The sequence below is a fragment of the Phaethon aethereus genome (genome assembly GCF_964289735.1).
Source record: "Phaethon aethereus genome assembly, chromosome: 1".
In the NCBI taxonomy this organism is placed as follows: domain Eukaryota; kingdom Metazoa; phylum Chordata; class Aves; order Phaethontiformes; family Phaethontidae; genus Phaethon; species Phaethon aethereus.
The window spans coordinates 102,786,436-102,808,497 of record NC_138575.1 but is presented as its reverse complement, the minus strand read 5'-3'; the positions used below and the strand labels follow the sequence as shown (position 1 = coordinate 102,808,497).

General features: G+C 42.6%; 1 protein-coding gene across 1 annotated transcript; it reads left to right on the top strand.

The window, feature by feature from the left end:
- Nucleotides 1–6,195: 6,195 nt before the first annotated feature.
- On the top strand, nucleotides 6,196–20,214 carry RIOX2 (ribosomal oxygenase 2; the record flags this gene model as incomplete). The annotated part of the gene is made up of 9 exons (XM_082003761.1): nucleotides 6,196–6,624; nucleotides 7,983–8,102; nucleotides 9,306–9,434; nucleotides 12,341–12,444; nucleotides 15,835–15,937; nucleotides 16,606–16,771; nucleotides 17,279–17,367; nucleotides 18,650–18,760; nucleotides 19,833–20,214. 9 exons carry the CDS (start codon nucleotides 6,196–6,198, stop codon nucleotides 19,989–19,991), a joined length of 1,410 nt encoding a protein of 469 aa, XP_081859887.1. The 3' UTR covers nucleotides 19,992–20,214.
- Nucleotides 20,215–22,062: the final 1,848 nt, after the last annotated feature.

Sequence of the window (22,062 nt, the reverse complement as noted above, 5' to 3'; positions counted from 1 at the left end):
AGGTAGAGGTATTTGTCCTGTAGCCAAGAGTGACTCCCCAGCCACCAACAGAAAAAATATCCATGCGTTTCTTGACCCAAACCAGTTCCCTCTTCTTAATTTCTTACATGATACGCAGCAGCAAAAGCCCTGCAGCACAGCATGCCCAAGCCCCGTGTAGGCTGTCCCAGTGAGCAGGCCCACACATGAAAGTGCAGAGGAAAAAGAGATTCCTGCGTGCATTTACCTTCCAGGCACATCCTGTACACATGCCTGAAAGCTGCACAGCTTGCCTTGATGGAGGACACTCTTACTTACTTTGCAACTGTGAACGTAACCATTGGTGAAGTGTTCTCCCCTTGGAGAGTACTACATAACGAGTTGTACCATGATAATGAAAAAGACTGCACGTTACGATGATGAAACTTAACTGCATACTTTTACAGCCAAGCTCATAATTTCTATCTTCTTAATGCAGTCACAGGGATGATATATTCCGAAATCTATTGCTTGAATAAATAGTAAAAAAATAACAAACAGTATTTAAATATGTTATTTCTTGTTTAGAGGGCATTAGAGAGCTGACTAAAATTCACATGATCCTCTTCTGAAGCTTGTGTTATCTTCCAGAAAGGGATTGTAACAAATATTTTTAGTCAATTTGTCTAGACAGACCAGCATGGAAGTCTTTAAAAAAGTATTCACAAATATTTCCCATTCCTGTTATTTGTGGCTGGTTTTGCAGTCAGTCAAATATATAGGCTTTATGTCCCACAGCATTTACTAAAAGTTAAAACATCACAGCCATTATGTAAATACATACTTGTTTGAGTATTCATCCTAGTGGTATTCAAGCAGTTATGCTGAGAATACTTTGTGGATTTTTGGAACAGAAATAAGAGCTTATAATGGTTTCTGTGACCAGCTGAGGTGCAGGATGTGGCCTCCCTATTTTTAGCATCTGCTGCTACACCCATCTGTATTAAGAAAACATCCTGTAAGTGTTGATGTAAGTGATGCAAACTTTTAAGTCTGGAGAACTACTTCATTTTTCAAAGCTTTATAATTCTCACAAAAGAAGTAAGCAGAATTTCATGCCAGTGACCTGTTTTTCAGAAAGCTACAAAAATGTATGCCTTTGAATATCCCAACTATTGGTGAGTGTTTACACTAAAATATTCACAATTTAATAAATTTTGCGAGTTGTCCTGAATGTTGAGTGACATTGTGATGAACCAAGAATGAGTCAGAATTAGAAAGTAGACAATGCCGTCTTTTTCTTCGAAGTCACAGCCCAATGAAAGAAAAATGCTTTACAGAGAAAGTTAAATTTTACTAATTTGCACACATTTGTACAATTAGGATAACCTTAGGTTCACCCCTGGCAAAATCTTTCTCCTGCTAACGCATCCACAGGCTGATTAATCTGTATTTTATGATCAAGTAGCCACGATGTCTTGGTCAGCTGGTGACCAAAGTGGTCCAGGCGATACAGGAACAAGGACTGAACAGGTTCACAGAATCACAGAATCATTTAAGATCATCAAGTCCAAGCATCAACCCAACACCATCATGCCCACTAAACCATATCCTGAAGTGACAGATCTGCACGTTGAGCAGTATTTGCCACCTTCTCTCCTCCATCCCCTTTTCCTGTGTATTGTATTTTGCGAGTTTCTCTATTCAGCACATAGGAGCTTGCTGGATGCATTCATGAAGGCAGAACCCACTGGAATCATGTAGCATTTGCTCCAAAGCATCCAGTTAGTGCCAGGGAAGCAGGAGTTATTACTGTGTGATAGCAACCACACCACAAGGAGGAACAGGGCTGCAAAACCATTTTCTATAAAGGGAGAGATCTGAACTGGTATTTCAGATGTGAAAGGCTCTGTTATTTCCCTCCACAAGCTGTTGATAGAAGACAGTCCCCTCTCTTATCTGTCATTGAAAGGTCCTTCTAGTAACTAACTTATGCTCTATATAACTTTCTATTTCCATTAACCATGCACTGCAAGGCTGCTGAGGTTTCCAAATTTCACCTTTTGCTGGCACTTCTGCTTTGTATGCTTTAAGCTATCAGTACACAAGAACAAAACTTTAGCAAAACCTAACAATTTTTCTGACGCCTTTCAGTCAATATAAATTAAACCATCAATAGGCATCCTTAATAAAGGAAACTAAAAATATTTCTAGAAGTTTTCATGTGCTCAGCGAGGATTCTACAGGTTTCTTAGAGGGAGCTTCAAAGGGCCTCTGGGACAAGATTTTGGGCCAGGAAAAAAAAAAAAAAATCTAAAGCCCAGGCACTTCTGTGTAAATGTTATACAAATAACCACAAGGTTTTATGTTGTAGCTCCCAATTTAATCTATTTCCTACTGTTTTCGAAAAATGGGGTATTTTTCTCTCTCGCACACATGCCCCCCGCTTGCTCCCGGTGGGCTTAGTGTCGGCTCCCTTGGGCCACAATCTCCCGCTCCCATCACGAACCTCCAGCGGGGGAACCCCCCCCGCCTGCCCGGCCCGGAACTCCCGCGGCGCTCCGCGGCCGCCTCCGCCGCCATTTCCTCCCGGTGGCCTTCCCCCAGCCCCGCCCCACCGGCTGCGGCCCGGGTGAGTGCGCGAGTGGGGAGCTGGGAGCCGAGCCCCCGCGGCCTGGGGCAGGAGAGGAGCCGTTACGGGGGGAGAAGGGGTCGGTGGCGGTGGGAAGAACGGGCCAACCGCCGCCCCGCGGGGCTCGGGCCGCGTTGTGGCAACGCCGGGCCCGGCGGCCTCGTGGCTGGTCCTCCGGGGCTCCGAAGGAGCTAGAGCGGCTTAGGCACCATCCCCGTGCTCCGAGGCTCGTTAAAGCGGGGCCTCAGCAGCCGCGGAGCACGGCCAGTCACTCGCTGGACGCCCCTCGTGACAGCCCGGCCTCTTCTCTGAGGCAGGCTGGGGGCAAGGAGCGCTGGCCCCTGCCTGCTGCGGGCACAGGGGCACAATTTTCTGCGCTTCTACCTTCTGGAAAAATGTTAATAGTAGCCTGGTGTGGCGGTGAGGGGGAGCGGTGGGGGCTGTGTGGCCTCAGCATCGCTGTGGCCATCTTTCTTCCCCTTTGCTTCTGAGGGAGTTGGGTCTCCCTGCACTTGCTGGGCCAGGCTGGAGGCCTGGACTTGTAGACGGGTACATCTGGTGCATGTGCTCAAAAATACTGATGTGAAATAGAACTGTTTCTGTCTGAAGCAATAACAGGTCTATTCTGTTGCTGTGTTTTTTTTGTCTAGCCCTGCCAAGAAGGACTTGGGGGTACTAGTGGATGAAAACCTGGACATGAGCTGGCAGTGTGTGCTTGTAGTCCATAAGGCCAGCTGTATCCTGGGCTCCATCCAAAGCAGCGTGGCCAGCAGGTCGAAGGAGGGGATTCTGCCCCTCTGCTCTGCTCTGGTGAGACCCCACCTGGAGTGCTGCATCCAGCTCTGGAGCCCTCAGCACAGGAAAGACATGGACCTGTTGGAGCAGGCCCAGAGGAGGGCCACAAAAATGCTCAGAGGGCTGGAACACCTCTCTTGTGAGGACAGGCTGAGAGAGTTGGGGTTGTTCAGCCTGGAGAAGAGAAGGCTCTGGGGAGACCTTATTGTGGCCTTCCACTACTTCAAGGGGGCTTGTTAGAAAGATAGAGAGAGATGCTTTACCAGGGCCTGTAGTGACAGGACAGGACAAGGGGTGATGGTTTAAACTGAAAGAGGGTAGGTTTAGATTAGGTACAAGGAAGAAATTTTTTCTGATGAGGTGGTGAGACACTAGAAGAGGTTACCTTGAGAAGTCATGGATGTCCCGTCATTGATAGTATTCAAGGTCAGGCTGGATGGGGCTTTGAGCAACCTGATCTAGTGGAAGATGTTCCTGCCCATGGCAGGGGGTTGGAACTAGATGATCTTTAAAGGTCCCTTCCAATCCAGACCGTTCTGTGGTTCTGCAGTTGTAATAACTAACAAAACAACACAACAGCTCATTGTGTATCAAGCGCATTCTGTGAATAGTACATGTCCAAATTTAACTTTGTTAAATACAATGTGAGTGAGCTGAGAGGTTGATATGATGGATTTAGGTCTGAGATTCAAAACTGGAAATGCAGGCTTGGTTGCATTTGTGTTGCTGGCATTCGGGGATGTCAGTTGTAGATCTCTGTGCCAGCAGGATCTTCAGGTGTTGATAGCAGTTGGGGACTAATTTTCAGTCGTTTTTTTAAGCGCTCCCTTGCCTCATAGAGAACTGTAGCTTGCTGCAGCTGGGAATGTCCATCCTCTCAGGAAGGTGGTGATATGGACTCCCACCTGTGGGACTCAGGTGACTGTAGGTTACTGTTGAGGTGCAGGCTGTTACGGGAACTGCTGACAAAACACTATGCCCAGGAGTTGGTGGAGCAGCAAGGGTGTCCTGCGTACTGCTGCACAGGAGAACTTAGCACCACGTGCAAATACCAGAACTGGAGTTTTAAGTTTCATGCGAAGGGATTTGTGTAAAGCTGTCATTTTTACTTACAAATGAAAACATCAACATGCTCTAACTCCTCATGTGTTGGCTTCATAAACTTGCTCAGACATCCCCAGAGTCAGTTTGAGTTGGCCAGCCCAGACCTATCGGGCAAGCTGGGGTTCAGCAGGGCTTGGTGCTAGGCCCATTGGTCAGGATACTTAATTCAGCTTCTCAGACAGGCTTTTACTGCTGCCTGGTGCTCTGGGCTGCTCTGGGGGATGAAATGCTGGTGCAGACATAAAGTTAATGCAAGGATGTCTGCACATACTATGGTGTTGAACCTACCGTTACTTGATTTTTGCCTTAACTTTCCTGAGAACTTGGCAGATAAACCCTTTGTGAATTAACTTTTTTATTTTTAAATAATGATACATGAACATACTATCTACCTGGAAAAACAAAGTAAATTACTTCCAACTTTAAAATTAAATGTCTGCACTTTGATGAAAGAGTTCTTTTTATTCTACATAAACCACAAAGTTTGAGAGCTCTGCAGAGAGGGAAGCAGAACCTAATAATGTTAGTTTTTAGTGTAATTGTGTAGCATCAACTGAAAGGCCTAACAATATTTCCTCTCTTCTGTAAACTTAGTTTTGCTAAACCTGGCCATTCAAGATACAGTATGGAGACCCTGACAGAGGCCAAGACGTGGGCCACAAAATTTAGCATAAAATTGTTCCCAGGGCCTGAGACCTCAAGCAGGTGCCCTCACTTCATGTGTCTAAAACCTGCTCCACCTACAGGGGAGTCTGCTCTGGCTTTTTCTTTCTTTGGAAGCTGCCATAACTCTCCTGCCAGTTGAGTTGTCCTCACGCACTGAACCTGGTTACATACTCCTTTTTCCCTTGCAGTGATCTACTCTTTCACTTGGCCTCCCTCTTTCCATACCCCATTTCTGTGTGTTTTCTGTTCACTGTATTCTTGCATAGCCCTCAGTGCATGGTATTGGACTGCTGTCCTTGTCCCCTCACTGAAGTAGCTACCTTCTCTGTAGGTCCTGCTTTAGTCTGGTAACTGTACAGCTATGTAGGCACTGGGTTAATGATCTGTAAGCCAGCTTGAAAGGAAAGCGTTCCTTAACACACACCACTCCACCTCCTGTGTTTAACTGGTTGGATTCTGCACTTGAAATGTCATACGTCCTCCGCCATCGTGCTCGGGCTGGAAAGTCCTTGGGAAGTCTTCATTGTGCTTTTTTTCCCACTGTGCATTTCAAGGAAGTGTAATAGTGTACAAGTTTATGATCCTGTCCCTCTCTCCACCTCCTTTGCATGTTGCCATTAAATCTCTTAAAGCTGAGTTAATTTTTTAATAATTTGCCGGTCTTGCTACAGAAGACCCATCTACCACTGGTTCTTTGTGTGGGTGGATTCCTGCATTTGTAACAATCTTTTGTGTGGCCATTGGGTTTCATTGCGTGTTTTCTAGTATAAACTCAGCTGTGGGATTTGAGCTTCTATGAGCAACGGCTCCCACTAGAGCCCTTTGGAGTTTGCTGAGGTTCGAGAGAGCATTAGAGGCCTTCTGTGGGCTTTCCTTTTTCTGCTGCTTGGGGCAAATAGTGAGCATCTGGAAGCAGAGCTGGTTCTAGTGTACTCTCATATCCTACTGGAGAAGGCAAGCGGAGCTGCCCTGGGACCATGAGCTTTTGACATTGTGTTACTGGTTAACTGTGCTGGTTTTCTCTCCTCTTGAACAGGAACATGCCCAAGAAAGGAGGGAAGCATGCTGAAATGGGAAAAGAGATGCAGGCACAATGTAAACGAGCAAAGGTGGAAGCAGCTTCTGTGTCAGTCATGAGTTTTGAGAGCCCAGACAGCCTCTTTGGAAGCCTGATCTCTCCAATCAAACAAGAGATGTTTTTCAGGGAGTATTGGGAGCAAAAGCCGCTGCTCATTCAGAGAAATGATCCTCTGCTGGCTGCTTACTACCAGTCCCTGTTTCAGTTGTCAGATTTGAAGGAACTGTGCAGCCAGGGTCTATACTATGGGCGAGATATAAATATCTGCAGGTGTGTGAATGGAAAAAAGAAAGTCTTAAATAAAGAAGGCAAAGTGAATTACATGCAGCTGAAAAAGGATTTTGACCAGAAAAAGGCCACAATACAGTTTCATCAGCCCCAGAGATTCAAGGTTGGATCTTTTAATTGAATATAATTAATGCATGGTTTATAATGTGGTATACTTTGCTTGAGTCATACTAGACATAGCTTCATCTCTGTCCCCAGTAAATCCAGGGGAAGTAGCTGACACCGATGACCTGCTGAAATCTATATCGGAACTGTATTAATTAAAACATGGTTTATAATTTTGCAGTGCCCATTGTGTTTCAATGCTCTGCAGTAAGAACAAAATCTGAGTCATGCTATAATATTAAGAATTCCTTTTAAAAAATTTGCTTTGTCACATAGAAGTTTAAAAAAACTAAATGCACAAAACTGATCATCTGTGTCTGCTTAAATTACTCCTTCTGCTCCACTGTCCCCATGTGCAAATAGGGGCTTTTGTACCGCTTTCCTTTAATTGAGGGCAAGGTGTGAAACCATGTAAAATATTTCCAGGGCACTCCACGGTTCTTGTCAATGGATTGGCTTTGAATTGCATCACAGAAGTGGTGCGCCACATTTTAGCGGAGTGTCCTCCCTCTTTTGTTTGTTTTGATGCTTTTGCAGTCGTCATGTATTGAGAATGAGGCAGTGGTGTTCGCACAGTTGTGTAAAGGACTTGGATGCTTAAAGGTACTTGGATTTAGGTTGTCCTTTTTTTGTCTTACGGTGTCAACACAATTTAATTGTGAAGTGGTCTGTAAGGACCCAAATACACAGCTGAGCCCCCGGTATAGTGTTGCTGGCTGATCTCAGTTCGAGCGGAGCTGTAAATGGCCAGTGGCAGGGGCATCTGCAGGTGGAGTTGAAATGTTGCATGGCTTATGCTGAATTCTAGAGTTTGAGCTGTACCTATATAAATTCTGGTTGAAGTTGCACTTGTGCAGCACTTCTAGTTGGCATCTTCTGATATGAGAGTCATCCCTTAGATGTGGACGAATAAAGTTTGTTCTTGAATATACCCAAACACTTGAAGTCACTGGAAAAAGGTCTTTAACTTTTGTATGCTCTCTTTGATGCTAGCCCATATAATGCAAGTCCTGCATGTGTTTATTGTCTTAAGATGTTTTGCTGTTCATGGGATGATGGGTGGTTCATTTTCCTCTGTCTAGCCTTGTTTGTCTCTTTTCGCAACCTAAAAATGGCACAGGGAAGAGAACGGAGATCAGCGCTATGTTGGGGCACCAGACTTACTGGCTTACTGATGACCTTCATGGCAGGTCTCCTTTGCATGCAGAGGATCTGCCTTCCCAGCCTCTCTCTCCCTGTTGGGGATGTGATCATTCACTAGAAAAACCTCCCAAGCAATGGGGAGGCTGTGGGGCTGGGCAGCAGCCTGGCTCGGCTGAGCTCTTCAGTAGTAACAGCATCATTTCTTTTTTAAAGGAGGAGCTGTGGAAGATTCAGGAGAAGCTGGAGTGCTACTTTGGGTCTCTGGTTGGGTCGAATGTTTACATTACTCCCCAGGGGTCGCAGGGCCTTCCGCCTCACTACGATGATGTTGAGGTAGGACACTGCAACCTTGTCTGTGAAGGTGTGCGTGGGCTTTTGCTAGTGACTGGATATCTGTATGTGCACTTTTCCCCCCCTCTCATAAAATAACTTTAGAAAAATGTTTTTTCACTGAAGTCTTATGGTAATTGGTTGCAAGTGTTTCTTTACAGTAGTTTTCTTCCTGTATAATTTCACTGAAAAGGTACTGAGGTATCTGACAGTAATATCATGTAAAGTGTGCTTTCCAGACCTGGTATTTTCATTAGATGAAAAGAATTTTTTTCCCATCTGCAGAAGGTTTCTAGCACCATTTTTTCATTTTCACTTCATTCAGACTCATTCTAGAAATTCTTTTTCCTTTATGAAGCACTTGTGCTTTCTTCAGCTGGACAGTGGAAGCAGACTGGTTTTGCTGGTGCCTGTTCATTGGTCCTGTTGTTTTTGTGAAGTTCCTGGTACAATGGAATCCTGTGGTCCAAATGCATTTTAAATTAGCTTCTAAAAGAAACATTCAAATAGACACTGCATTTAAAAGAAAATCTTGAAGTTGGGTTGTCCCACTTAAACCAAAACAAAAAAATCCCCAACACTCACACGTATATTTTGCTTTTTATTTTTTTCATTCCCATTAAATACATGTGGAATTTAATTTTCCTTATGCTTGTTGTTCAGCAGTCCCAGAGTGTGCATGTTCTGGTGTGTGTCATCAACAACCAGCTTACAGCATCCCCTCAACATTTCTGATGCTTCATTTGTCAGTGAATGGTGATAAGACCTGTCTCACCTGGTATTTTGAATATCTATGTGGCAGACATTACTTTTGAGTTAGTTGTCTGGCACCTTTTTTAAGTGACTGGAGAGAAACGGGGATTTCCAAATGCTTACCTTAGGATAAAACAGATCACAGTTCACAACTCTTCTGTTGTCTCTAGGTAGAGCCTAAAGATATAGTTCAAATGTAAATTCCTGCATTGTAAATGTCTAAAAATTAATGTGAGAGGAATCCTATTTGCTATGCTGTGGAGTAACTGAGAGCGCTCTGTTTCTGGTTGTCAGAAAAGCAACCTGTGTTGCTTCTTTTTGCTTTCTGTCCCTCGTTTCTGGCATGGTTCCACAGACTTTCCAAGTAAGACGAAGACTTAAAATTTCTGATTAGTTGGATGTGTGAGGGGCAGCAAGGCTTCCTTATCCGTTTGGATTTATGGTCTTTTGCAGGTGTTTATCCTTCAGCTAGAAGGTGAAAAACATTGGCGACTCTATAAACCAACGGTGCATTTAGCTCGGGAATATAATGTTGAATCAGAAGATAGGATTGGGAATCCCACACATGAATTCATACTAAAGGTATTATAATTTAATTGCTTTACCTTGTCTGGGCTGTGGTTGCCAGAAAAGTAGTCATGTTTAAAGTGGTCTGTTTCTTGAAGACAGTGTTCTGAATGCTCATGGTTGTGAAATTGAGGAGAGGGTTGGTGAACAAAACACTGAGCACAAGAAGTTTGGGTGATAGTTGTCTAACCTGTCCTTTTTCAAAGGTTTCTTTGCTTTAGTATTTAAATAATGGACCAAAAAACCAGTTATTTCGGGAAATTCTCCAATATTCTCTAATTTGGGCACCCTGAATCTGGGGTCATGTTTGTTGTGTGCAGAAAGACCATTGGGTTTATATATGGTTATGAAACACTTTTATTCTTTTACATGCTGTCTATGATCAGTCAGGCTAAACTTTTTATGCACTAAGACTTACTGCTTTGCTGAAGGTTGTCACTATCCTGCTGAATTAGATATAAATATTATCCTTGGCCGATAAACAAAAACATGAACTAAACCCCATGTTGACTTGCTGTATTGGTTTTTTTTTTTTCTTTCTCCAAACCTGAAAATTAAGTGTTTAGCTGGGTTTTAGCATTTCATGAAGATTAATGAATGCAGCTCCTTTGACAGCAGGACATCTGGTACTTGTCCTGCTCTGTTTTACGTGCTTGTGCTTTCAAAGCACGTTACTTACCCAGCAGGCAGCACTGCTCTATGTGGGAAGTCTCAGTAGTTTCTCTACCTTGCATCCTCTTACAGGGCTTCTCTTTGCAAGGTCTCTGCTCGCCCCGGTGTTCAGACCTGCCTTTGGCTACAGGTAGTTTAGGAATCGTATTATACATTGGGTGTGATACTGACCTCACTAAGCTGTCTACTTAGACAGATGGTAATACTCAGTTGTCATGATGTATTGGGTGATGCAAAGTCTATTAAATTACAGTTCTCTTTTTAATTTCTGGAACATTTTGGGCTGGACTTCAATGCCTTTGATTTTTATGGAATAATGATGTATTCCACAAGCCATTTTACCATGTTAGTCGAGTGAAAATACTAGCCTCTGGCCTTGAAAACAGCTTAAAAAATGTTCCAAGATTTTAATGTATTCAGTTTGCTCTTCACTTCCTGTGACCCATTTCTTCTGGGTGGCCACTGTCAGATTTTGGTTGTCTGTCTGGAGCTGTCTCTGACAAGGATGCTGTCAGATGACTCTTATTTCCTCCCTAAACATCTTTGTAGAATATTTTCTTTCTCCTTTTTTTGCATTTCCGTCTGCCATCATGGGCAGTCTCAAAGAACTGGACCAGTTAAGAGACTGTATTTTCCCTTCCCCCCAAAACCTGGTAGCTGACTGAGGGTAAAGTTACGCTGGTTTATGTATAAGGTCCCAGGCTGCAGTGTGTCTTTGTGACACTGCAACAGGCTGTGGCCGTGGCTGGTTTGTTACTGATGTCAGGCACAGAGCGTATTTGGTAGCTGTCTATGTGTCCTTCGTGTCTCATTTCCCATTTAACTCGCTGGTACTTCTCCCTTGTCTTCCCCTCCTTCCTCCAATTCAGAAATAGGGTGGCTGCAAAGTCATCAGATCAGTGTTGTGTCTTTTGGGAAATGCTCTGCCCTGCCCCGATCTGGGTGTTCCCACCTCGAGTCTGTGAAGATTCTAGTTATTTTAATTGCTGAGTGTTGTGCTTGCTGGCACAGCTCATGTGAATGATGTTGATGAAACTACCCCGCAGATAAGATGAATAGGAGTCAGACTTCGCGGCGCAGACTGCTTTGAAAAATTATGATCCCAGCTTCTTGGTTGTACACATGGGGTGCTACAGCATGAAGTAAGTTGCTTTGCAGACTAGTTTGTTATCACTCTGGTAAATGTTCAGGGCTCTTACCCTCCCCCAATGCAACCCTCCCTCCAGTTTGTTTTCTTGCTGGGGTTGTGAAACATGGCAAGTAAAGAGAATTCAAAATACTCCTAGGTTAGAGTGGTCCCTGTACTGGTAAGTAAGGCAGTTTATTCATGGCTTGCTTCAGAACAAGTAAATCGTACAGAGCTGATCTATGATGCTTTGCAGCATGTTATAAATGGATGAAGAGACTTGGTCTTTCCAAGTCCTCTGAAGCCTCATGATCTGAAGACATCTTTCAATTCAGTGAAAAATTGAGTAGTATTCACTTGAATTATATCTGTGATAGTTTGGTAGGCTCTTAGAAGTAGGTGATGTGACCAAATTTAAGGAATGGTAAAATTAAAGTGGAATCAAATGTCATCATTATTGCTTTATGACTTTTCTCTTTGTCTGTGCTAATACAACTATATAAATGTTTATAGGAGAAGCCATAAGTAAACTGTTTTTTCCTTCTTGTAGGCAATTTGATGTGCTTTGCATTGCTCTCTTATCTTGACTTTTCTAATCGAAGTTTTTATCAGTGTGGAGATTTAATTTAGATAGGTGAGAAGAAAGATAGGGAGGAGGAAGGTTGAAAACTTAAGACAACAGTGTTGTAACAGGTTACCATCTTTATAGAATATTTGGCCTTTATTGTGGAATACCGGCCTTTCCCTTTGACATGATCTGACTGGATTCGCATTTCATTGCTCCTCTGCCAGCCTGCTGTATTGTCAGCAGGTTCATCTCAGCTGCTTCTTTGTCCCCTTTTTACAGCTGAGTTGGAGTGTGCATGTTCTATAATGTTAAAAGCTTCTTTTGTGTTTTCAGACAGGTGTATAGTAAATATTGACAGTAAGTTGGAAAGTTTAAGGTATTGCACTTTCCAGCTTAGAGTGCTTTATGTTATTAAAATGTACAGCGGAGGATCTCTCTAAAAAATAAGTGTTGTTAGTCCATCTGCTCAGAGAGTATTTTCTCTATTTTGACAACAGTACAGTAAGGTTTGACCAGATACCCTAAATATATCAATTCTCTTTCATTTTCTTGCAGCCAGGTGACTTACTGTACTTCCCAAGAGGGACTATTCACCAAGCTGACACTCCTCTTGGGATCTCCTGTTCTACGCATGTGACCATCAGTACCTACCAAAATAAGTAATTATTCTTTACTTTGTTTTTTAGTATGACTTTTCTGAAAGTGGTTTTCCTCTGCCAGGTGATGTGTGATGTGTGATGTCTGATACGACAGACCTGAAACACGTTTCAAAGAAGTGATGTCCTGTTTCTTAAAAAAAATAACCATTTTGTAATGAGTTCTGCTTAGCAATTTTCCATGTTCATTCTATTTAGCCCTTGTGTAGTTTTTGTGAGTGGTACAAGGATAGGGTATATCACTTTCCCTCCAGAGATGTGGTGACATGGAATATATGTCCACAAGGATATATGTACCCTGCTGTTAGTAACTGAATCAAAGTCAATATTTGGGGGTTTTTGTTTTAAAAGTTTTGGGGTCTGGGGGAAGAAGGGGAGCAAGACCCTTGTTGTTTGAAGCGATCTGTTTACAAGGTTTTCATGCAGCAAATTCAATTGCGTTTTAATAGGTTATTTTATTATTTACCAGCTATAAGCTTTAATGTGTGGAAAATAATGTTACAAGTGTAAACTCACTGTTGTGTTTAAAAATCTCTCAATGGTGGCTGATGTTACTGTTCATTTCATAACCCAGAGAAAAGAGTCATGAGTTACTCCTTTCATCGTGTTCTCTCCTGCATTTGATAGTCACCCACACCTGTTCTGACAGACTCGCTGCAAATTCTTCCTTCGCAAATGTTTTATACTCATTTGTGTTTTTCATCTCCTACTCCATGCACGCAAGTCAGATTTCATTTGACACATATCTGATGCTTGTGCCCTCTGAAACATTGTCATCATGCAGGGAAATGCTGCTGCCATCTAATCAGGCTCTCATATTGCTTGGGTTTGGAGTCACTGGCCTGAGTTGGGAATTGGGAAGTATTTCTGTTAGCCACAAAACAGGGCAGAACGAGTTTGGGCATATTCTAGCTGATTGTAAGATGAATGTCTAACCACCATCTGTACCATTCTGGAAGCCCAGGATGTCAGTACTGCTGGTAACTCTTAATGTGGCCAGTCCTCCAAGTTGGAGAGAGGCTTAAAATGAAGCCGCTCAAAGGTGTGAGTCTTCATAAAAGTTGGGTTCTGCTGATTTTAATTTACATTCATGTTCTATTCTTTTATTCAGAAGGCAAAAAAAGCGCAAGCTAGCTTTTTCTGCAAGCATTGACTGCTGTTGCACAGAGTGTTTGACTTCATTTGTTAACGCAGGAGACAATATTAGTGCTGAGCCACTTTGGCAAGTTTGATGGCACATTCGGGGTGATCAGCAGTGAGTGGCCTCCAAAGAGATGTCCTGCTCCTCCTCCCTTCCCCTGCCTTTTTTGTTCCACCTCTTCCATGTGTTGATCTGGTGCTTCTCTCACTCCTGGTTTAGTGAACAGACAGAAGAGTGCCACTAGAAGAAGAGGGTGTTTGGCTTGTTGATGGCTGGGCTGGAGTGATGTTTTACAGACCAGTGTGTAGGAGGTCCTCCTGAATGTGCAGGACAGGGTTTTTCCAGCTTGATAGTTTCTTTCTCCATACAGAGTTACTGGTCAAGTAGTGCTGGGGAGGCAAGAATTGGGTTCCTTATAACAGGGTTGCTTGTGTGGAGTCAATGCAGTTTCTCCGTGATGGCGTAAGCCAAATGCCAGTCCAGTGAGTTACTTGAGAAGTGGCCCTGTCGGGGTGTGTGTTCTCTGGATGCTTGTGTAAGAATGAGGAGAGGAACACAGAAAAGCTTGAAGAGTGCTGTTCTTCTAAGGATAAAAAACAGTGGAATCATCATCCCTTAAGGTTATTGGTAATGAAGTGTAAGAGCCTGCCTCTCCACCTGCTTTCAGCAAGCATGGGTAAAATAAGCAACAATCCTGATGCAGGCTGGTATTTTCATTTGTCTTGTAGACCGAAGTGTGGTCTGGAAACATATGCTTGGCAATTTGAAAAGCCGTCCTTGAAAATAGCTGTCCTTATGTTTGCACTTATGTCCTTATGCTTGGAGGATGTTTGGATTCTTTGTGACCGCTTTGGAAGGGGCACATGCAGAAGGAGCTGGGAGGGGAGGAATGCTGGTGGAATTGGCACTTTCAGGGATTTTTAGGCACCAAGACAAAAGGGACTCCACTGTGCGCTGGAGGGTGGTTCCTCTGGGCCAGATCCCAGCAGGCAGAGAAGTGTTTGTGGGTGAATTCACTATAAGCAGGACAGTTTGGAAAGGCAATGAATAGCTGAAGATAGCTGCTGGCGGATGGAGATTTGAGGAAAAAGAAGTAGAAGCAGTAAGAAGTAGAAGCATTAAGAAGTAGAAGATGTCTAATTCTGTTTATTGCCCAGAGTCCTTCCCTCCCAGTGTGTAGGAGACAGTGGAACGCTTGACTGTATACAATTTAAAAAAAAAAAAGTATGACTTGTTATGGTATCATTTACTTTTTTTTTTTTTTAAACTAAAGTAGCTTCTAGAGATCAGTGCTGAAAACAGCGAGTGCTGAGGGAGAGCAACAACAGAAGGTGAAGTGTATGTTGGAGGACAGGCCCTGCTCTGCTACCTGCCTTAGTCATATGGGAGTCTGTTGGCAGCCTTGGATGCTGGGCACTTGGCCTGGTTGTTTGCCCATTAAACCAGCCTCTGAGGATGTGGTAGGGAGAGAGGCCGCACGTGGACAGGACAGCATTTTTTCCGTGAGAGGCACGCCTATTCCTGATGAGGTTGACTCAAGCTAGGCAAAGAAGGTGCAGGCAGTAGTCCTCCCTCCCCTCCTCAGGTTTATTCTTATAATTGGGGAACAGAAGCACAGAGCACAAAAGCCCCGAAATTATTTTTTTTAAAGTATGTAGGCTAAGAAAGGGGATTTAGCACAAACAAGACACCTACAAAGTGCCTGTTAGGTATCATTAAAATCCTTGCAGGCATACGTAGGGGTCTTGTTCCTGGGGTCTTGTTCCTTCCTTTTCCCAAGCTAAAAACTGATGCCATGTTGGATTTGATAACCCTGGCTACATATCCTCCTTTAATAGAAGTGTCTCAAAAGCATGCTAAGTGACACAACCCAACACACTTCATTGTGTGCAGTGAGGGCATATGTGCGTAGGGTTGGATAGTAACAGCACCAGTAGGGATTTCTTCATTCACTGAGGTCAGCTTTAAGCTGAATCCACTGGTAAATGGCCAGCACCTGAATCAGAACAAACTGGACCCTTCTCAAGCCAATTCCTTCCCACTGTAGGAGCACCACTGACCTGAAGGTAGTGAGGACACACATACAGCTGAGATGAGTGAGCTATTGCACGAGACTACAGAGTAGTGATGGAAGGACCAAAGGCACAAATCAGATTTGGAGCACTATATTTTCCTGCCTGGTTAAGATGTCTGTTTTATTTTTATCTGCAACTATTTTAGTAATTTTTTTTTTTTTTCTTCCTGTTCCTCAGCTCTTGGGGAGATTTCTTACTGGATGCAATTCCTGGCCTTGTGTTCGATACAGCAAAAGAAGATGTGGCGCTGCGGACAAGCATACCAAGGCAACTGCTTATGGTAAGTAATTGGGACTAAGGGAATAATAGTGCATTAAGCTGGAACTTCAGCACTGAGGCAAGCATGTATCTTGTTGATCTGCTCTGAAAGCTCAATGCAATGGCACTATCTTGTCTAGCAGCACAACCACTTCTTTTGAAGATGTCAGGGTGACCGTTCCAAGGTTTGCTCCATCTGAAGCATTGCCTAGTTCATGGCACTGCCTTTCTTTTGTATCACTGTGTCCTTGTATGCCTTGTTTCCTTCCAAAAGTAATGGTAGTTGCTTTGTAGCTGTCAGACAGGCGTAGTTCCTGTCAAGTCAAGCTTTTGAATCTTGGAACATTAGTGGAGCTGTAAATTGTTCTGTACCCCCTTTATGGTAGTCCAGTTGTGCTGCTGATCCGCTCCTCTGCATGCAGAAGGAACAAGTCTCTCTCAACTGCACTTGCAAGTCCTTTGGCATTGCAGGTAGCCTCAGAGTGAGGGCATGTGAACATCAGCTTTGGTGTGTGAACAGCTCGTGAGGAACGTATAAAAGAAACAAAGTTTGTTTTGGGAGTAAATGCTACCCTTTGCAGAGATAAAAAAGAAGCGTCTGGATTTTAACTGCATTACTGCACCTCTTTCTCTTTAGGCTAGTCTGTTTAGCTTGAATTCATGTGAGAGCAACTCTGTGTGAATATTTAGCAGGTGGATATAGCTGATTCGACAAAAAAACTGAGTAGCCTTTTGAGAAGGCTTGCAGACCGTCTGGAAAACACCAGAGAACTAAGATCATCTGACATGAAGAAGGATTTTATTATGAACAGGTTGCCACCTTACTTGGGATGCGACTCTGATCCTTTGACTCCAGGTAGATTTTGAAGTTTCCACCCATTCCCTTGGCTGATGTGATGGTGGATGTGATGGCCTTTTATGAATTTGGTATTTTACGGTAGGCAAAGATGATAGTCTAGCAACAGCTTCGTGTTGTGCTAGGCTCTATGTGTGCATTTGCACACCTCAGTTGGTTAATTCCCAACGGCTAGCGGAAGAGATGACACATCTCTCTTGGAGTGAAATAAAGGTTATCCTAGACTGAAATTGGCAGCTTTAATAAACTACTACGTACTGAGAGTGTTTAACTGGTAGAATTTGTCCTTATGCTGTAGCTTGCTATTACAGCTACTTGTAGACTGTAAAGTTTAAAGAATAAAAAAAATCTCCCTCTTCCCCCTCACCTTGAGTTTGAGAATGTGTGGGTGCTGAAACGTAGGTTAACAAAAAATCTAGCCACAGGGGAGTGCATAGTGCACAGAGGGCTCAGTTTGCACTTTGTCTGGTTTCCTTCCTTTTCTAATGGAGAATTTCTTTTTTTTAGGTGGGAAATTGCCAAAAATAGATAGCAAAATCAGACTGCAGTTTAGAGATCATGCTATCATTACAGTGGAACCAGATCAAGAAAATGCTGTAAGTATAAGGAAGCCACCCTCTGTATGCATGGGGTGGAAGTGCACGATACGTGAGTTGTTGCAGTGTTGTACTTACCTAAAAGGGTCTTGCAGCTATACTTAGTTGGATCCTGCATCCCGTTAGGTTTGTTAGGAGACCACGGTGGTGTTGTCAAGCAGCAGTAATGGCATGTTCTTGCCTTCTGGAGGAGAGTGATGGAACTAAATTTATTCTTTAATTCTGCACAGTAGGTACTTTTATCTGATGTTAGATGGGATAGATCATTATTATAGCTGCTAAGGGGCCTCTATAGCGCTTGATAATGGATTGTTCTATTTTTTTAAATCTTTGTATTTAAGAGCATGAATAAGTTGTTATAAAAATAGGTTCCTTCAAGAAAGGGAATTCTCTTGGTTGCAGCTGCTGCTGACTGGTTGCATTTAGTCTTCACCTCTGAGTTATATTTGTACCTAACTGGGTGCTATTGGCACTACTAAGTAAGTTCTACAAAATAGATGGTGGCATCTTGGATTATGTTGTGTTCAGACTACTCATCTATGAAGGTTTATTAGTATGGAATTGATTACAGAAGTACTTTTTGTTATCTTAATTAAAAAAAAAAAACAGGACAGCCTCTCTTGTACAATTTTTTTTTTTTCATGACTAAAATGTTTCCCTCTAGAAAAACATACTGTAACTTTCTGATTTTTCTCCTCCATTTTGTTTATTTTGTTTCCATATTGCTGTGAGCCTGTGTAGGTTTTGGAAACTTTTTTTTTTTGCAATTTTTTGCTGCCTCGACTTCTGATGTCCTACAGGTAAACCCTGAATGACAGCACACATGCAAAACTTGTGTCCACAAATTCGGTGTGAGACCTGGCCACAGAGCTCTGAATTGGTTTGAACAGCTTTAACCAAGGAATGATTACAGGCATATGATTTTTAAGAGACAGATCAGTATCAGGATGGCATTTTTTGATACACACTCTTTCATGAAGACTTTCTAGGAGGTGCACCTTTAAATGGCATATTTTCTATACAGCGTCAGTCCTGTGAGCCTAGTACAGGCAGTATTAAGGCAGAAGATTATAGGTTGTAAATAAATTTTCAAGTATGTTTTGGAGACTCCCTCATTTCTGTAGGGGGTGGCTGTTGGATCATTCAGTTAGGAAGGTGAATTGCTTTGCTTTCACTGATTTAACAGTGGACTCCAGAATTAATCAGCTAACATTGTCACTTGAGTGCGATGAATTTGAGGGTGTGGGTCATATGTAACTGTTTTCTCCGTGCTGTCGTTTAGGATGAAATTCGCAGAGAGATGGTTTATGTGTATCATTCTTTAAAGAACAGAAGAGAATCTCACATGATGGGGACAGAAGATGATACTGCTAGTGAGGAAGGCACAGCACAGGTTTGTTCCCACTGACAACACAAACGCACAACAAAAGCTACATTGCCATGTTGGGGTTTGCTGTGTTAGATGAGCTTGAGTGAGAGGGTGGCATCTGGGTTCTGTTATTCCTCAGCACCCACAGCATTTCTGCCCCTCCCCTATGTATGCAGATGAGCTGAGGCTACAACACTGAGGTAGTTAATAGTAGACCCAAGTAATGTAATCTCATGCTTAATTAATGTTTGAGATGTTAACAGGAGTTCTCTTGCGCATGCCTTACATCTGAGGTAGCAAAGCTACTGAAGTGGCTAAAGAGTCTCTTACTTGTGTGTCCTTCAGCACATCCTTCATTGAGGCATGAGATCACTGTGTCTTTACACACCGTGTTTATGCCACTTTGAACCCACGTGAAATTCTGTATCCACTGGAACATACTGCAAGATCAGGGTGTTCATTTTAGGGTGGGGGGGCTCTGTGTTGGGAGTAAAGAGTTAACGAACTCTTTTACTGAACTGTAAGGAGAGAACTTTTATGCTGTTAATAAGGCTGCAGATGGTTCTTCTCCATTCATGCTTGGGGTATATACAGTATGCTTTCGCTCAAATCATAAATGCTCCTGAGGAGTGGCTGTGAGCTCTGCATCTTTTTGTTCCACTTTATGATAGTAAGATGAGCTGCTCTATCTTATCTTAGGCCTGTGACCTGAAACACTTGAATATACATCTGCACAACCACACAAGCTATGCCCAAAGACTGCATGTGTCAGATAGAAACTTATATGACCTTCCAAAAATAATGGGTAGGCAAGAGCAAAAAATTAAAAGTTATTTCATTCTTCACTGTGGAAGCCACATGAGGAAGCCATGCACCTTAAGCCTCCCTGCCTCATAAGCTGTGCTAGAACATGTAAGAGAGTTCAGTTATTTGTCTAGTAAGAAAGTTGGCAGGGTGATACTCTTACAAGTTCCCAGTGTGGTATGGGAAAGGAGCACACACCTGCTGATCACTATCCTCACACTATGGTGTAATAAAGGACACTGCACTTGGCTGAAGGAATTACTTTTTTAAATTTCTTTTTTTCCCCCACCAGGCTCATGGACTGCGGTTTCCTCTGTCATACTTGGATGCCCTGAAGCAGATTTGGAGCAGCAGCACTCTTTATGTTAAAGAGCTCAATCTTATGTCGGATGAAGAGAAAGAAAACCTTGCCTTGTCCCTATGGACTGAATGTCTAATTGAAGTTATTTGATGCTTTTCTGAATGAGCTGTTCCTTTAAGTAGTAGGTCTGGCCATTAAGAATCTCTTGAGAGAAAGGCTTATTAAATTACTTTTTTATCCATCCAGCCTTTGGTTTGTATTGCTGCCTAACAAAGCATTGCGAGAGAGAGATACATATGCCAAAAATTACTTTTGTTTCCTTAGCTTTCAGAAAACAGGTAAGCTGCTCACTGTCCTGTGAGCCACAGCTCCAGGTCTGTGGATGAATGAAGTCACTCCTAGGAACACCAGTGCTGCGGTATTCCCTTTCCTCTGGATATATGCCTTTAGGTGTCTTCCAAATCAAGGTACACATGGGGTGGGCTCCAGGACCTTGGGCAAAAAACAATAACTTGTTTTTTCATTTGTAAAGTTCACCAGTAAGAAAATGCATTTGTTCATGGTTGGTTGCCCTGAGAGAACAAAAACTCCTCAGCAAGAGCTGTATATGTTGTTGCCTGAAGGGGTAAAACTTTGCCCAAGAAAAGCCCTTTCCTCTCAGATGCTGCCACCTCTGGAATAAACGAACAATAGTATTTGACCTCTACCTCCTCCAGCACCAATTTAGTGTGAAAGTTGCCCAAACCTGTAACTGTAGTCTGTATCTTCAGTGCTCACTTGAGTGGGTTTTGACAGGAGTAGCACAGCAGAGTCACCCATCAATATACTTAACCTTTTTTTTGTCCATTTGAAAGGAAGTATTTTACAGCAGGAATGTACTTGACATCTGCTGAAAACTACTGTTGTATTTAGTTTGTTTAAAAAGAAACCAACAAGCAAAATGTTACTGCTAAAAAAAGTTTTATACAATTAAAATATACATGCTTAGCATTTTACATTCAAGATCTCTTAAATACAAAAGCCTGCTTTACTTTGTTATGTAACACTGACACACCAAATACTACTTAGGCGTTCCTGGTTTAAAAGACTAGAACTTTTTCCACAGTCTTTCAAAGTTTCACATGGAAAGCAAGTCGTGTAGAATGCTGATATACTGACTTACATAAAAAAAGCTAAACAAGTGCTTTAGTTGGAAAAATATATACATACATTTCATGATCTGTTACTTAAACTGCAGACTTATGACAATTTTAGAGTGTAAAATAGTAAGTGCAAGTAGATTTTTTTTTTCTTAAATAGTACTATATAGAACTCCATTTCATACAAAAATAGACATTCTTATATTTTATTTCTGTGGTAAACTTAGGGTTATGTGTTTTTATTTTTTTGGGGGATGAATCCTGTTTGAATGCACAGCTGGAATAGTTACAGCTTTTGGAACTGAAAATATCTGTCTTTAGCTAACCTAAACTCTTTAAATAGTTACAGAAATATATAACCTGAATATACAAAGAAGGAAAAAAAAATGAATTAGATTAATTTAGTGATGCTGAAATCAAATGACATTAGCAGTGATATAAGGGACCTCTCTTCCCTGCCAAGTGTTCACAGCCCTACAGCTGCCTGCAGTTCCCGTTACATTTGTCAGCATGGAGTGAGGAACATGCTTTCCAAGCCTGTGGCAACTGCAGGCCCATGGAGTATTTGGCTGGATCTCTCTCCAGGGCTAGCCAGTACGCTGGGGGCACAGCGCTGCACCTGAGGAAAGCACCAGCACACCAAGGGCTGGACTGTTAGTCCTCATCCTTTGGGATAAGACTGTTGTCGATGAGCCACAGTAACGTGAACAGGTGGTTACGCTGTTCTTTTAACATTAAGCAAGCATTGAAACACAGGCTGCTAGCACCTTTGAAAATACATACCAGGGTGAATTATTTTCTGAAGGAAGACACAGTTTCAAGACCAAATTACATTGTATTAAGTTAATCTATATACATCGAAGCAAAACACAGCTAGAGTTAAAGTCATTACTGCTGTAAGCGCAGCTAGCCCTTGCAGGAGTCTAGCCTGACCCAGGACTGTTCATTCTCTTTTGATACCTGCACATATGGCTCCATGTTAAAGGTGACCTTCAGTAATAACTCAAAATTTCATGGGTTGGAAACAAGCCACAGGTCAGCAAAACCAGCTCTTGAATCTGGAAATTTGGTATTGTTAAAAC